Below are 17,248 nucleotides of genomic sequence, written 5' to 3'. Positions count from 1 at the left end.
AGTGAAAAAAAACAGAATCTGCAATATAAAGAGAGTTAGGCTTTACCGTTGAGAATAACAAATTCTTGTTAAAATTCTATTGAGCCTGTTTAGTATAAGTAGTAGCCTTACCTCCTATCTTGGTGGGTTAGTTGAGATTTGTAATTGACCTCCTCAAAATATTGAGTGTACTCAAAGATAACAGTTGATTAGTTTTTTCTGGTGAAAAAGAGTTCTTCCTCTCTGTACACGTTTCAACTTTATGGTCTTTTGTTATCTGTTCTTCTTTCTTCTTCTCTCAAACAATCTCATTTTAGTTTCTATATGGTATCAAGAGCTTCTGGATTCTTCAATCATGACAGATGCATCTGTCAACTCTAATCCTGGGAATTCAAATTCTTCCAATTTTGCAAATTCAAACCCTAACAACAATGTTCTTGCAAACAATTTCTCTTTCCCATCACATCTACTAAATTCGAGACCTTTCAACCCCATTAGTGACAAGCTTGGAGAAAAGAATCACAAGACTTGAGAACAGCAGGCATTAGCAGCTATTAGAGGTCAAAAGTTAGAGGATCATATATTTCCAGATCGTGTTCCACCTCAATATGCTTCCACTGAAGATCAGCGAAATTTTCTTGAATTTGTTACCTATCAACAGTGGCTCCAAGATGATTATAACCTTCAATTAGGGGTGGCAACACTACCCGAACTCGCGGGTACCCACCCCGCCCCTACCCATTTGGGGCGGGTTTTAGCGGGGCGGGGCGGGGTCGGGTTTAGGTTAAACCCGCCCCGGTATATATAATAGATATGTAAATATATATTTTTAATATATAATATATGTAATATATATAAAATAATTAGTAAAATGATTAATAAGATTGTATTATATTTAAATTTTTACTTTAATTTATATTATGAATGTAAATAATGGTTATATAATTTTTAAAATTTTATTTTATTTTTTAGATTTAATAATTATTGGGGCGGGTAGGGGCGGGGCGGGTACCCGCAGGGGCGGGTTAGGGTTTAACATTTTACTACCCGCGGGTAGAAGCGGGGCGGGTTCGATGCGGGTTTTTGTTGAGCGGGGCGGGGTCGGGTAGAGCAAAAACCCGCCCCTACCCGCTCCGTTGCCACCCCTACCTTCAATCCTGGTTGCTTGCTTCTATTGATCCTGTATTCAAGAACAAAATGGTTGGCTGCATACTTAGTCATCAAATTTGGAGAACGATTGAGGAGTATTTTGCTGAATCAACAAGATTTCGAGTGAAGCAGCTAAAGGCTCAACTCAAGGCCATCAAGAACAAGGTCAAAGCCCTACTGATTATGTTTTCAAAATAAAAAATATTGCTGATTCATTAGCTGCACTAGGATCTCCTTTAACCACAGATGAACACAAAGAAGCTCTTCTTGAAGGATTGAGTAAAGAATATCAAATGATTCTCACTACAGTCAATACAAAACCAGAATTATACAGTCTATGTGAAGTTGAAACCATCATCATGTCTTATGATGATATGCTGGACAAGTTTCGCAGATCTACAAACCCTATGGTACAAGCTAACTTCACCCAATCCTCTTTTCCATCAATCCCTAATACTGGCTGAGGTTTTGGAGGTTGAAGAGGTCGTGGTGGTAGGTCACAAAGGGGTGGCCGATCCTTTTATTCCTCACCAAGGCCATAATGCCAAATTTGTGGACGCTTTGGCCACATTGCTTGGCATTGTTTCAATCGTTTTGATCAGAATATTCCTCCACCGTCACAAACCTTCCAAGAAAATCAACCTGGACAATTTTCAAATGCTACAAATACTAATTCTTCTACCACTAATCAGAATTCAGCCACCACACCACCACCACCACCTCCCCCATCATTCCATAATCCTACAGCATACAAAGCAGCCCCAGGAACTATTGCAGATCCTTCTTGGTATCCAGATATAGGGGCTTCTCATCACATTACTCAAGACTCATCAAACTTCATTTCCTCTTCAGATTACACTGGTCCTGATAAAATACAAATTGGTAATGGTGCAGGTTTGCATATATCTAAAGTTGGAAGTTCTTATCTATATGCTTATGACTCAAATAGATTTTTTCAATTGCAGACATTAATATACTCACCTGAAATCACTAAAAATCTAATTAGCGTTTCTAAATTTGCTGAAGATAATAACGTGTACTTTCAATTTCATGCTCATGTGTGTTTTGTTAAATGCCAGTGGACTGATAAGGTGTTGTTACAAGGGTATAGAAAAGGAGGAATCTACAAATTCTATAATGTTGCTGCCCCTAACACATCTTCTATTTTACAAAAACCATGTGTCTTTACTGTTTCTAGGATTTCTTTAGACTTGTGGCATAAAAGAATGGGCCACACGGCCATGAAAACTGTAATTTCTGCTCTTTCAAATTGTAATCCTGACTTGGTTCATAATAAAAAAAAATTGAATTCAAAAGTGTGTGAGAATTGCATGAATGCCAAGATGCATAAATTGCCATTTACTTCATCCCTTACTGTTTATATTACACTTCTATAAGTTGTTTATTCTGATGTTTGGGGTCCAGCACCCGTGATTTCTCATTTGGGTTTTAGATACTATGTAACGTTTATTGATGCTTTCTCTAGATATACATATTTATTTCTTCTTGTCACTAAATCTCAAGTATTTCAGGCTTTTAAACTTTTTAAGCAACAAATAGAGAATCTCACAAGACATAAAATCAAGGTTCTTCAGTCTGATAATGGAGGTAAGTATACCTCTAACCAATTCACTCAATTCCTGGCTGAACAGGGCATTATTCAAAGATTTAGTTGTCCATACACCCCTGCACAAAATGGCAGGGCTGAAAGAAAACATAGGCATCTCATTGAGATGAGCATTGCTATGTTATCTACAACCTCTATGCCATTAACATATTGGGATGAAGCTGTGCTAACAGCCACTCATATCATTAATCGCATTCCCACCCCAATTTTGGATAAGAAATCTCCATATGAAACACTATTCAAATCCACACCTGACTATGATCAATTTAGAGTCTTTGGTAGTACTTGCTACCCTCTTCTTAGACCTTATAGCAAAACAAAACTTGATTTTCGATCTCATAGATGTATTTTCATTGGATATGCTCCAAATTCAAAAGGCTATAAGTGCCTTTCTCCTTGTGGCAAGATTTACATCACAAGACACGTTCAATTTGATGAAACATCCTTCCCTTACAAAGACTTATTTTTTACACATTCATTCCATTCTTCTACTACATCGGATACTTCTATACCTTAACTGATAATCGTCATCCCATGCTTACAAGGTCTAAAACTGAAAATTCTAAACCGAAAGCCTATATCACTAAGACACCTTCTGATGCCTCTGTAGAACAGCCACCTAAGAGTCCCTCTGCTGCATTAGCCATTTCACATTGGAAGAATGCTATGCAAGAAGAATATAATGCGTTGATTAAAAATCAAACCTGGACTCTTGTCCCAAAACCTGATAATGCTAAGATCATCGGCTGCAAATGGATCTACACCATCAAAAGACTCCCTGATGGTTCCATTCAAAAGTACAAAGCTAGATTGGTGGCACAAGGCTTCCACCAATCTGAAGGCTTTGATTTTGAACAAGTTTTCAGCCCTGTTATTAGACCAATTACAATCAGATTAGTGTTGAGTATTGCTTTATCAAAAGACTGGATTGTTAGACAATTTGATTTTAATAATGCTTTTCTTAATGGTGATCTAAAAGAAACTATTTACATGCATCAACCAGTTGGGTTTTCTCATGATTCAGACAACATTGTATGCAAGTTAAACAAGTCCTTGTATGATCTGAAACAAGCCCCTCGTGAGTGGTTCTTAAAGCTTAGCAAAACTCTAAATCTGTTTGGTTTTTATAGCACAAAATCAGATACATCGTTGTTCATTAAGCATGGTTCTCATTATGTTATGTTTATTCTTTGTTATATTGATGATATTATAATAACGGGTAATGATTCCGTTGAAATAAATGCTATGATTCAGAACTTACACAAAATCTTTACTTTAAAAGACCTTGGTGAATTATCATATTTCCTTGGTATTGAGGTTCAGCGAAGTAAAACTGGGCAGCTGCACCTTTCACAAACCAAGTACATTAAAGATCTCTTATTTAAACTAGGGATGAGTGAGGCTTCTCCTATGCCAACTCCTATGATCTCATCCTTACAATTATTGTCTACTGGATCAGAACGTTTTGAGGATCCCAAACTCTTCAGGTCAGTGGTAGGAACTCTACAATATGTTACTATAACTCGACCGGACCTAAGCTTTGCTGTTCAAAAGGTCTCTCAGTTTATGCACAGTCCTCTTTTAGCTCATTGGAAGGCTGTGAAGAGGATACTCAAGTACCTACAAGGGACAAAAGACCATGGTTTACTTCTACATAAGTGCAGGGATTACAAGTTGTATGGTTTTTCTGATTCAGATTGGGCAGCAGATTTAGAAGACAGGAGGTCTGTTTCAGGTTATTGCATTTACTTAGGAACTAATCTGGTTAATTGGTCTTGTAGGAAGCAACCAACTATAAGCAGGTCATCTACTGAGGCAGAATTTCGAAGCCTAGCATCGTGTGAAGCAGAAGTGACTTGGGTTAAAAATCTACTTGATGAGTTGAAGATTCCTTTGGCAACTGTTCCAATGATTTTTTGTGACAACATGAGCACCGTTATGCTCACAGCAAATCCTGTACTACATGACAAAACTAAGCACTTTCAACTTGATATTCAAGTTGTTAGAGAGAAGGTGAATAATAAGGCTCTCCAAATGGTTCACATACCAGGAATAGAACAAGTCGCTGACATCTTGACAAAGCCATTATCTGCTGCTAGTTTCGAACGGCTCAAGAACAAGCTCAGAGTTGTGCCAAAGCACACCTTGAGCTTGAGGGGGGGGGGTATTGAGGATCAGTCTTGCTAAGCAGTGAAAAAAAACAGAGTCTACAATATAAAGAGAGTTAGGGTTTACCGTTGAGAATAACAAATTCTTGTTAAAATTCTGTTGAGCCTGTTTAGTATAAGTAGTAGCCTTACCTCCTATCTTGGTGGATTAGTTGAGATTTGTAATTAACCTCCTCAAAGTATTGAGTGTACTCAAAGATAACAGTTAATTAGTTTTTTCTGGTGAAGAAGAGTTCTTCCTCTCTGTACACGTTTCAACTTTATGGTCTTTTGTTATCTGTTCTTCTTTCTTCTTCTCTCAAACAATCTCATTTGAGTTTCTATAGATTTAAGTAATTTTATTTGATAATAGAATTTTTTTTTTGAAAGAGCAAATTTAAAACTTTATATAAACTTTAAGTAGATAACTTTTTTTTTCTTTGCATAAAGTGCAAATAGCAAAATTATTTTAAAATTGCTTTTTTAACTAAATTATTCAAATATAGAAGGTCAATTTTGACATAATTATTTTTCAGAAGTATTTTTTATTTTTTTTGAGTTTAAGAGTTATTTGAAATAAAATTGTAAAGAATAGGTCGGAGACATGATATTGTTATTATTCTCTTATTCTAAGTTTTTAATGTCCCGAATTCATCATTAAAAAATTATTCAAATATTATTCTCTTATTTCTACCACAAATTTTTATATTATTATTTTTTAAATAATAATATGCTCTAAAATATTTTATAAAATTTGACTAAAATAAGTCATACTTTTACCTATCTAAATATAAATGTGATTTGCCTTCAAAAGTGTTTAATTAGGATTTTCAACATTTTTCTTCGTTAGTAAAAAATGAGTTTTCGCCTTCCGACTTTGTAAACTTCGATTTTTTGGGTGTCAAGTTGTATTCTTTGTAGTAAATTTGTAAAAACCTTTTTTTTTATTTCTTGCTTCACAACTTTTAAGTTGATACCAAACCTCCAAATTTAAAGCGTATAGTGATATAATCACAAATTGAAATTTGTAAACATTTTTATCTTTTTGGTGGAATTTTTGTATTTTATGTGTTTTAATAGTTGTCTTTTGTGACCAAGTATTTTTTATTCATTTTTTTATATTCATCTTGTAAACATGTGTTGTGCTAAACTCATATTGGGTAGAACTTAGAACGAGGAGAATGTGATAAACAACGTGTCCCCACAAAGAACGCTATTGTTTAGAAGTGTTTTTTTTTTTCTTTGACTTTAGGAGTTATCTGAACAAAGTTGTAGAGAATAGGTTAGAGACGCGATGTTGCCACAATCCCGAATTCATCATCCCTAATAGTACGAGGTGTACCTGCAAAGACTCCAACACTCAAGTTAGCATGGATCGCAAGAAAAATTATGACAGAAATCATACTTAAGTGTATGTATTTAAAATAGTGCATATATTATGAGGTTACAATGTTACAAGTTTCTCTTATATGAGTTGTTTTTTTCATAAAATACTCTCATCATAAAATGCTTAATGTCTTATTATGGTCTCTCCTCATATGATATTTTTAGATTTATATATAATTAATGTTGTAACATATTTTTTAAAATCCAAACCAATACTTAATCATCAAATCGATTTCTTAAAACTTCTTATACTTTTTGAATTCGATTTTTAATGTTGGACTTATAAAAATATTTTAGAATATTATTAATTACATGATAAATAAATTATTACTTTAAAAATAATTTTAATATTTCAATTTTCTTAAACGCACCTACTTGTTTTTCGAAAACCTAAGAGATAGAACAATGCTAATGCTCGAGTTGGTGAGAACTCAAAGGTTTGTTAATTGAAATTATAACAAAAATAAAAATTGCTAAAATAAAATAATCATATATATGCACACATGATAGAAATTGAACCGATAAATCTCGAGTTGTTGAGTTGTTTTGTTTTGTTTGTTTGTTTTCTTTTATTTATTTTTTTTATTGCTCTGTATCAATAGAATATTGTGCATTCTTGTATGTTGATTTTATTCAATTTCAAAGATATGATGATGTAAATATGCGTTTCTATTTGTTGGGTTGCTTGTTAATGAAGGTTCAATTTTGATTTGTTTGTTTGTGGATGAACTAGTTATTAATTATTATCATGAAAGATGCTACAACAATTGATAAAATGATAACGATCGATAAAATATGTGCATAATTTAAGATTATTATTTGATTATAATATTATAGATTTATACCATTGTTATTATTAGAACTCAGGAAAATATTAAGTGAATAAGTTTTTTTTAAATAATAAAGGTTTAAAATGTTATTACTTTTCAATTTATTTTTTTAATCTTCATTTTCAAAGAAAAATTATTTCACAATCAACGTAAAAATTATACGAAAATAATTTACAATTTTATTAAAATTATTATAGAAATTTTTTAAAAATAATATAGAAAAATTTTGTACAAATAACGCATAACATAAAAGAGAAGGAGAAAAAAATGTTAAAAACAAAAAAAAAAGAAGAAAAAAGAGGAAAAAAAAAACTTAAGTTGGAGATCTAGCAATTAAAAAAAGATTTACTCGCCTAACATTACAGTTAGTTTACATAAATTGGTCAAAACTTTAATTATTATAAAATATTTTCTATATTAACAATAAATAGCTAATATAAAAAATAATATTCCAAGGCCCACTTTTTTTTTTCTTTTTGGTTATCTGTTTTCTCAAACAAAACAGGGCTGCACTTAAATTTCAGTTAATAAGAAGGTATGAAAAATAATGAATTAAATTATATGAAAAGTAAAGTTTCTTTTACTGCCACTTTACTTGCATGTTAAAATGCCCCATAAATTTTAACTTCAATAGGAACATAAAATATTTTTAAAAGTTATTCTAGATTATTAATATTGATTTGGAGATATAATCTTCATAATTTTATTAGTATAGTTTTGAATGAAAGAAACTCATAAACACAATAATCTAATTTTTTTTAAGTGCTTCATTGTTTATGATTATTTTTATCAACTTACATTTAAGCACTTTGTTATTCACTTTAACATTATTAAAATAAAATGAATAACATAACAATATGTAATATTTTAATTAAAATAATTATCCAAAAAAAACTAATAACAACTTAAAAAGAATGTTAATTAAAAAATTCGAAATATTATTTTAAAAAGAAAAAGAATTGATATAATAAGAAAACAAAGACAAAAAAATGGATATGATTAAAAAGAAAGTGACAATATCTTTTACCACTTAGATTTTCTTTCCTTTTTTCCCTTGAGATGTTCATTACTTTTAAAATTATGCAAATTACTTTAGTTGCCAAAAAGAAATGATACAATAAAAAATATTTTCTAGTAAATAAATCAATTGAGAAGATTCTTGTCTATTTTAAGAATTTTTATTTCAGAAATATTATTGGATCTAATAATAATAAGTAGATGGAACCAAACCTGATCCTTGACTCTCTCACCTAACCAAACCTACCTTCAACTTAGCTTATGCCCTGTGACTTCTAAAAAAACATGATTGTATTAAAAAATATTATTTATATTTAAAAATGGTCACTAAATTAATTAATAATTAATATATATTTATGCATAAATTTATATATTATTTATATTTTTATATAAATAATTAGTTTTTAATATACTATAATATAATTGACACAACACACAAGAGTTAGATATAAAAAGCTAAGTTCTCAATAATTAGAAATATAAACATATAGTTTCTCCAAAAATTAAAATTCCTGAGAACATTAGAATAATTAATTATTTATTTTATAATTAAAAATAAATCATTTGTCGTCTTATACTCTTATCATTTGAACCTTTTCTTTCTTAGTTGGTGGAAATATCATTTGTCCTTTTTCCTCCTTATATGTAAACTTCCAACCAAAAATAAAATAAAAAAAAAAGATAAAACTTAAATTAAAATATGAAATATTTATTAACAAAACTCATTATTTTGTTAGAGTACTCATTTTTTCTAATTAATTAACAAATCAAAATAATAAAATAGTACACGAATAAAAATTAACAAGTAAAAAATACATATTAACTAAAAAAATTAGTTTACAATCTTTTCTCATTTACTTATATAAATTCCTATAATGCACGGAGACACGAATGAAAAATACATCGACACACAAATTTTAAAATCTTATAAGATATAGAGATTGAGGACACACATACATATAAAATATAAAATATTTTTAAATAAATCGTAATAATATTTTGATATTTTATTGATATTAAAATATAAATTAATTTTTTGATTATTTTTAATATTTTATTTTAATTATATCAAATATTTAAAATATTTTTAATTTTAATAAATAATAATATATTATATTTAAATTTATTTTAAAAATATATATTAAAAATAAGATTAAATATACTAATATGTGATAGTATTAAAGTATATCTAAACATATTTAAAAAAATTATTTTTTATTAAATAATAATTATCAATAAATATTGTATCTAAAATATATTCGATACATAACAACTCAACAAAGTATCGCGCTTCATAATAAAATTCTAAAGACTAATCCTTTCATAAACCATAGAGATGGAATAATCTTATCTTATATAACTCTAAAACAATGAATTCTCAAATAATCGTATCTAAAATCGCCAAATAACCAATCATTTTTTTTATATTAACAAAAAAGAAAAAGAAAAAGAAAAATCCAACTTTGCATTCCACAAAAGAAAGAAAAAAAATAATTAATTAATGAAGCTTAAAAATCGCCCATTGTTTTCTTCTTTTTTAAATTTCATTTCTTATTCTTACACACACACAGAGCCACATTGATTCACTCCACCCACCATAAAAAAGCTTCAAACTTTTTCCACCCCATTTCTTCTTCCCTTCTTAATCACCGATCTGCGGTTGTTGGGTAAACAAAACAACGATTCTCGACCATGATAAGGAGCATAATCCAAGACATGAGGTCTCGTTCTCACCGCGTGGTTCAGGACTTATCTTCCATGGAAGAAGATTCAGCACTTTCAGAGTTGATCTCCGACGATGGGTTGAGGCAGAGTTGCTGGGCGCAGATGCCGCAGGAGCTGCTCAGAGAGGTGCTCATCAGGATCGAGGCGTCGGAGGCGGCGTGGCCGCCGAGGAAGAGCGTGGTGGCGTGCGCCGGAGTTTGCCGGAGCTGGAGACACATCACTAAAGAGATCGTTAAGACTCCTGAGCTATCAGCAAAATTGACCTTCCCAATTTCTGTTAAACAGGTTCGTAAGTTCTTCAATTGCTCCTCTCAAGTTCAATTCAACCTTAGAACGACTTCGAAGTTGGAATTGCTTTTTCTTCGATGGGAATTTTTAATGGGGTTCGTCAAAAAATGTTTTTTTTTTTATGTTAAGAAAAAAATTATTTTCAGTGTTTTAATTTTTTAAATGTTGGTCTGATTTTATTTTATTTTTTGGGGGTTTTTTTGGGGGGGGGGGGGTTGTTGATCATAATTTTACAATTGATGGTTGATTTTCTGAAAATTTTTATTACAACATATTTAGCGGAATTTGTGCTAAGATTATATAATATAATTTGGCTAACAAATGTCATTTGCGAAAAGTTTTTATTGAAAATCCAAAAAATTAACTTGCTATTGCTAATGCATTTGTAGTGCATGTATTGAAGGAAAAAATTTAAAAATTGCTTATTTTAAGTATCATTAACAAGTGCGCTTAGCAAAAACCCTTATTATTATTATTATTATTATTATTGCTTACGGATGGAATTACTATATGCTATTAGAAAAGAAGATGATTGATTCCTACTCACAGTGTACTTCGGATTTTGTGTGTGTGAAATTACTCTGTAGTTTCCTTTTAAGATATGGTAAAGGACAATGTTTTGTAGCTTCTGGGAATTATCATTTTCTTTTTCTGTTGGCAACTTGTTTGCCTTAATTGTATCTTTACATGAAGCTACGTTTTCTTGTGCCGGCTCATTTTGATTCAATTAACTTGTAGTTTGCCAGAGATTTCTTTGTTCTTGTCATATAATATAATAACAATTCACAAACCAAGCCAAAAAGTAAAAGTGGAAGTTTCTTCTTGTTGCAAATTGAGTGGGTAGAAGATGCTCTTTGTAATGGAATGCTTTGATTAATTACTTTCATGCTTTCTATCTAAGGTGTTACTCTAAAGATTCCCTTGTTTTTGAAAGCCTTGTTGATCGAATGCGACGACCGTTTTGTCTTTTTTATTGCCGAGAACTTCTATGTGTATTCCTTTTCCCAGTGGCATTGCTTTAACTCGTTCTGATTGGCGAATAACTTTTGCAGCCTGGTCCAAGGGAGCATCTCCTCCAGTGCTTTATAAGGCGCAACCGGTCCACCCAAACATACTATTTGTATCTTAGCTTATCTAATAGTGAGTATATGATAAAACTTTTAGTTTCTTTCGTTGAAACACTTGAAAAACCTTTTCCATTTTATGTTTTTGTTTTCCCTTTTAATATCTAAAGATTCTAACTCTTCAAGTGTGTATGTTTCTTTGGCCATTTTCTCTCCAATTCAGCACTATCTGAAGATGGCAAGTTCCTTTTGGCTGCACGCAAATGCAGACGTCCCACCTGCACAGATTATATCATCTCTCTGCATGCAGACGACATGTCAAAGGGAAGCAACACCTATGTTGGAAAACTGAGGTGATTTTTCTATTCATGAAACGAGAATTCATTATTTTTCTTCGTTATTAGTGTGAATACTTACACCTTTTTCTTCCCCTTTAATAAGATCAAATTTTCTTGGAACCAAGTTCACAATCTATGATGGGCAGCCTCCCCATGCCCGGGCAAAGATTACAAAAAGTCGCTCCACCAGGCTGGTGAATTTAAAACAAGTTGCACCCAAGGTTCCTACAGGCAATTATCCAGTGGCTCACATATCATATGAATTGAATGTGCTAGGCTCTAGGTAAGCATTATGTACTATGCAACTATGATAGGTTCTTCTTTGAATTAACTCAATTCTTAAACTAAAACATTTTATCCAAGTAGTGGAAGATTTTGCTGAAAATCTGTTTGCTTATTGTGTACTTTTCTTACATGCTGACCACGTAATGCTCATTGTGTATCTACCTCAATATGGCAAGCAGGGGGCCTAGGAGAATGAACTGCATCATGGATTCCCTTCCTGCTTCAGCAATTGAACCGGGAGGGGTGGCCCCTACACAGACCGAGTTTTCCCTCAGCAATGCAGATATGTTCCCCACATTCCCTTTTTTTCGATCGAGGTCAAATCGTGTTGACAACTCCCTTTCTGGACCCCTGGCTGATCAAAAGGATGGGGTTCTGGTGTTAAAAAACAAGGCTCCCAGGTGGCACGAGCAGCTGCAGTGTTGGTGCTTGAACTTTCATGGGCGGGTGACAATTGCTTCGGTTAAAAACTTTCAGCTGGTGGCTTCCCCAGAAAATGGACCTGCTGGACCAGAACATGATAAGATCATACTCCAATTTGGAAAAGTTGGGAAGGATCTGTTTACAATGGATTATCGATATCCTATCTCAGCATTTCAGGCATTTGCAATCTGCCTCAGCAGCTTTGATACCAAGATTGCATGTGAATGACATTTGAACAGGTACACATTTGAAAGCAAACCCCAATATGTAAAAACTCAAATATGGCTGAGATGATACATAAACAAATAGAAAGACAGAGAAGCTAAAGGAGTTTTAATAGTGTTACTACTATCTTATTGTAGCCAATATTATGAAATTCCCGGTTGGGAGGTTTGTTGTGTATTATCCTATTTCTGGTATTAATAATGGTGACCAAATTTATCTAATGAACAAAAACAATTGAGCATTGTCTTACTTTTTTCTGTCAACTTAAATATAATAATTTAGGGTTTATGGGTTTAGCCATGTCCACCAATTACTGCATAGGAGAACATTGTTGCATGAAATTTTTTTTCTGGGTACTGCTTTCTTTGATGTCTAGGTTTTTTCAGTTTGCTAATTGATGTGCTTGCTTCTTGTTCTTTCCAGCTCTCAGCCATATTGATATTGCTATGGTGCTGGAGAAGCTAGGTTTGAATCCCACTTGGTGGGAATCTATCTCTAGAAAACCGCTTGGTAAAGGTGATTGTTGGTTGGTGTTGAAACTGAGGTTGAATGGATGAGTTTCACTTGGTTCCTGGGATCACAAGCTTCTGGGGAAGGTCACAAACATCAGATGAAATTGTAATGTTCCAATGTTGAATCCAGTTCTCCATGTAAATAAATTTAATTCTTTTTTTTTACTCTTTATTTCCTTACAATTTGCCCTCCATTTGGTTGTTTATACAATACAGTGGTGATATCTGTTGAGATTATTATGTTAGTAGGAGTAACTGCTGCAACTTTGGATAGCCCTGACTTCATCCTCTCATATGAACATATTAAGTGTGCAAGAGCACAATTTCAAAAAGTTGTTTCCTCTACTTTGATGTTATGCCTTAGAAATTCTTAGCTGTTACAACTGAGAAATAGCAATGAGTTATCAAGAGCATTAAAGAATTCAGCTCTTTTCATTAAGTAGTTGGCTACTTAATAATATATTATGCACTTCGTTGTGAAAGGCAACTATTCAACATGTTCAGATTACAACCATTACATTTATGCTTATCAAAACATCAATAAAAGCAGTTAACATGCAAATAAGAAAGACATGAGGAGACAGACAAACTTTGGTTTTCAAAATGAGTCGAGTCCATCAGGATGACCTGTTTTAACTGCTTTAAATAGGCGGATTTTTGCTCCAAAAATAGGTTTGTAAAAATGAAATCTTTAATGGGTCTAACCTGATTACCCATGTTGGGTTGGCCATTTAGTCCATTTGACACCCCTATTTGCTACCTACAGAGAGACAGGCCAGAAAATTTTCTCTTGGTGCTTCTCACTGACTCTCTGAATCAGTGTTCATCTGCAACCTTCTCTTCTTCTATAAGCTTCCCTGTAATAGATTGAGATTGTTATGGACCTTAAATTTAAGTCTAATTCATTGGATAACATTGTCATGTCATGGCTATCACAAGACACAAGTGCTTCTCCCTTCTTTGTAAAAGTATTGCTCCCTCCTCACCTTCCCAGTAGAGCAATGTTATTTGAATCCCCAAAAATACATCCAACAAAATGTTGAGGTGAACAAAGATTTTGTATTAGAGTGAAGATCACATCAAAATCAAACACATTATGAATGAGAGAGAGAAGGTAACCACATTAGTGAAGATAAAGTATTACTTCTACCATATAAAATGTTTTTAAGCTAAATAATAATATATTGACTAGCAAGGTCATTTGACATTCACCTTGACTATTTTACAAGACACATAATTGTGACGGAACTAAGCTTGTTGAGGTTATAAATAAATAGGCAACCTCACTCACTCATCTTACAAAATAAGCTGTCCTCAAATCTGTTGCAGGAATAATAAATTGGTATATATACATGAGACTATCAACATCACAAAGTCACAATATTGCTTAGGCTGCTTGCATGCTAACGCTTGATTCTTGGCTCGTAATCATAGATTGAGTGCCTTCTTCTTCTCCCGCAATTGGTAGATCATCAGAGTGCAGTTCCGGTTGATTAAGGCTCCTCACAAATTCAGTGAATGATGGAAAATGATCTGGAGAAAAGAAATATGCTCCCATTCTTTGATATGTGAACAAGTCCAATACATTATCTCCTCCTAAATTCTTCTTGATTTGTTCAAAACCTCCCAGAACTGCAGACTCGGATGAATTCTGACCGGAAACTTGCACGCCATGCTTTTTGCAAGCTGCCATGATTTGTGCAAGAAGCAACTCAGGGCTTGAACGGGTTTCATTTGGCTGGTATGCATCGGACAGGTCCATTCCAGGTAGTATCATTTTGCATGAGTTCCTAGCAAACAACTCGGCCACTGGCTCATACCCGTCCCCCTTAGCCGTGTTATAGAACCCTGCTGTTAGCTCGGAAGGATGGGATCTAGTTCCATACCAAGAGTGCATAAGTGGAATTTTTCCATATACTGTCACTCCAGTGTCACCAAAAGTTGAAGAAGCTAATGAAAGGATTCTATCTCCATGAGCCATAAGCTGTTTGGAATACCATGAAAGAAAGAAGTCCCCATATGGAGACTCCCAAGAAGCCCCATCCATGAAGAAACCGGAGAACGGTGGCTGATCATAGGTAGGGGTATCATGCGGGCCACCAAGCCCCCATAGAGGATTTCCAGATGCTTCAGCATGCTGCTTGAGAACGCTGAGCATGTTTTGGTCATAACACTGGAACTCCCCAACTCCTTGAGTTTTACCATCACTTGAGAGACGATGGTGAGACGGATAACGTAGCTCGCCATCTGGTCCTAAACCCATCGATATGCCCTGCAATATTTAAAGATATTGATTACAACCTTGTCACCATACATACTAATCTTAAATTGGATATTTGATCACATAGTTGTTGGATCCAAAAATCTTACCGTAATTGTAGAGCCCATGAAGGGAGAGAACGAAGACTTGAAGCTCTTGCAGAAACTCTGATACACTTGAATTGGAGTCTTCCCATCAAGAACAGGAAGAGTATCAACTGCCAGCGACAGGCACTCTTTGTAATGCTGTCCTGACCGATCCTTGAAGTAAATATTGGGTTGAGACTCGCCAATCCGGGTAACCCAATTGGGCAAGGGGATATTGGGTTTTGTAGATCCATGAAAGCAAAGTGTCACATGGAGCTTAAGACCCACCTTCTGAACCATCTCAGCAATAGCAAGATAGCCAGACCAGTCATATTTTCCTGCAGCATCTTTCTCAACAATTCCCCACCAAACAGGGAGCTCAACACCTTCAACTCCTAATAACTTCAAAGCTTTTAGACCAGCTGCAATTGCTCTAGCATGGTTTAGTGAATTGCAGTCTTTAGAAACTGCATCTAAAGGCAGACCCACAAATAATCTTACACCATCCTGCATCATATTATCTAAGCCATGTCAGTTTCTTTTTAATCCTTGACCTTGAACATCATATAACAACACCTAATGCATTTAGTTTGACCCAACATGTAACATGAGATTTGAAATGATGCAAACAAATCATATCAAGAACTTCAACAATATATCATACAGGGATAGCTCTAGTGATTAGCATAAAATCCAGATGAAGAGAGAATATCTTATCCACATTTAGCCCTTACAAAACACTCTAGTCTTTGATTCTCATAGTTTTCAGTTTTCATTAATAAAAAAATCTAGGTAAATGTAAGAAAACCATACCCATCCAAATAAAATAACATAAAATACTAATTTGTGTTGACTTATTAAGTTATTATTCATCTAGCTGGGTGGTTGATGTTGTTGAATAATTCAACACAAATATTTACATACTCTGAATTTAATTCAAAGCTAACAATATATAGAAAAATCAGGTCAAAACAAGAACAACACAGAACTATTTAATTAATTAAAAGCTTCTTCCTTGGTTAAACCCAAATAAAAATCCGATTTTTTCACAAGATTCTCACCAACCAAAAACAGAACCCAGCATGCAAATCAAAACAGAAAAAACTTACCGATTTGGATCTTCTACCAGCACCAGAATGCTTCTCCGCTTGAACAGGTTCAGACTGAATAGCTCTCAGAGTGAATCTCATCCCAGCTTTCTTCCACCTAATGTTTTTCCCAAAACAAACCCTATCATTCGAAACCCTAAAACCATCCTTCAAATTAATAAAACCCAGCTCCCTATTCCCCAATTCGGGCATTCCCAATTTAGCTTGGGAGCTTCCAATCACCGAAATCTCCATGATCAACAGCAAAAACCCTAGTAACAATCACACCGAACGAAATATACCGTAATAAAAATGAATCAGAAAAATCCACTTGAAATTTCCGATATAATTAACACAAGAAATGAAGTATCTGAATGAAAGAAGAGATTTTGAAAATGGATAAAGAAGAATTGGGGGTAACATCATATATAAAGGTGTGGAACTCGCACACGCGCTTTTTCTTTGAAACCGTAAACGTGAGACAAAAGATTGCGTAAGAATGTGCCACGTGTCCCTTTCATAGGAAACCAAAATTGAACCGCATAATAATACTGTTGTTATTTTTTTTTCCCTAAAGAAAGAAAATTATGAATATTAAGAACCGAACAATAATATTAATTAATTAATGAATATTAATAATATAATACAGTAGAGAATAAAAAAATTGCGTGGTCGGCACTAGCTATTGGCCAATTCATGAGTTGGACATGGCTGGATTATCCAAAATTATTAACCTACTTAAATTGTTATATTCTATTTTAAAAAAACAAATTTGATATATGTTTAACAATTTGTTAACAAGTATTTTAAGAGTATTAG

At 33.3% G+C, this 17,248-nt stretch overlaps 2 protein-coding genes across 2 annotated transcripts; one reads left to right on the top strand and one right to left on the bottom strand.

The window, feature by feature from the left end:
- Positions 1-9,674: 9,674 nt before the first annotated feature.
- On the top strand, positions 9,675-13,434 carry LOC130974265 (tubby-like F-box protein 3). Its single transcript, XM_057899068.1, has 6 exons — positions 9,675-10,145; positions 11,201-11,288; positions 11,436-11,565; positions 11,654-11,833; positions 12,015-12,497; positions 12,907-13,434. The coding sequence occupies exons 1-5, from the start codon at positions 9,828-9,830 to the stop codon at positions 12,484-12,486; spliced, it is 1,188 nt and encodes a 395-aa protein (XP_057755051.1). The 5' UTR covers positions 9,675-9,827; the 3' UTR covers positions 12,487-12,497; positions 12,907-13,434.
- Positions 13,435-14,118: 684 nt separating this feature from the next.
- On the bottom strand, positions 14,119-16,845 carry LOC130974264 (inactive beta-amylase 9). The gene is made up of 3 exons (XM_057899067.1): positions 16,451-16,845; positions 15,366-15,848; positions 14,119-15,267 (listed from the first exon to the last, which is right to left on the bottom strand). Exons 1-3 carry the CDS (start codon positions 16,682-16,684, stop codon positions 14,383-14,385), a joined length of 1,602 nt encoding a protein of 533 aa, XP_057755050.1. The 5' UTR covers positions 16,685-16,845; the 3' UTR covers positions 14,119-14,382.
- Positions 16,846-17,248: the final 403 nt, after the last annotated feature.

Source organism: Arachis stenosperma, chromosome 4, assembly GCF_014773155.1.
Source record: "Arachis stenosperma cultivar V10309 chromosome 4, arast.V10309.gnm1.PFL2, whole genome shotgun sequence".
Taxonomy (NCBI): domain Eukaryota; kingdom Viridiplantae; phylum Streptophyta; class Magnoliopsida; order Fabales; family Fabaceae; genus Arachis; species Arachis stenosperma.
The sequence above is the reverse complement of the archived record's forward strand: the minus strand, read 5'-3'. Positions and strand labels throughout refer to the sequence as shown.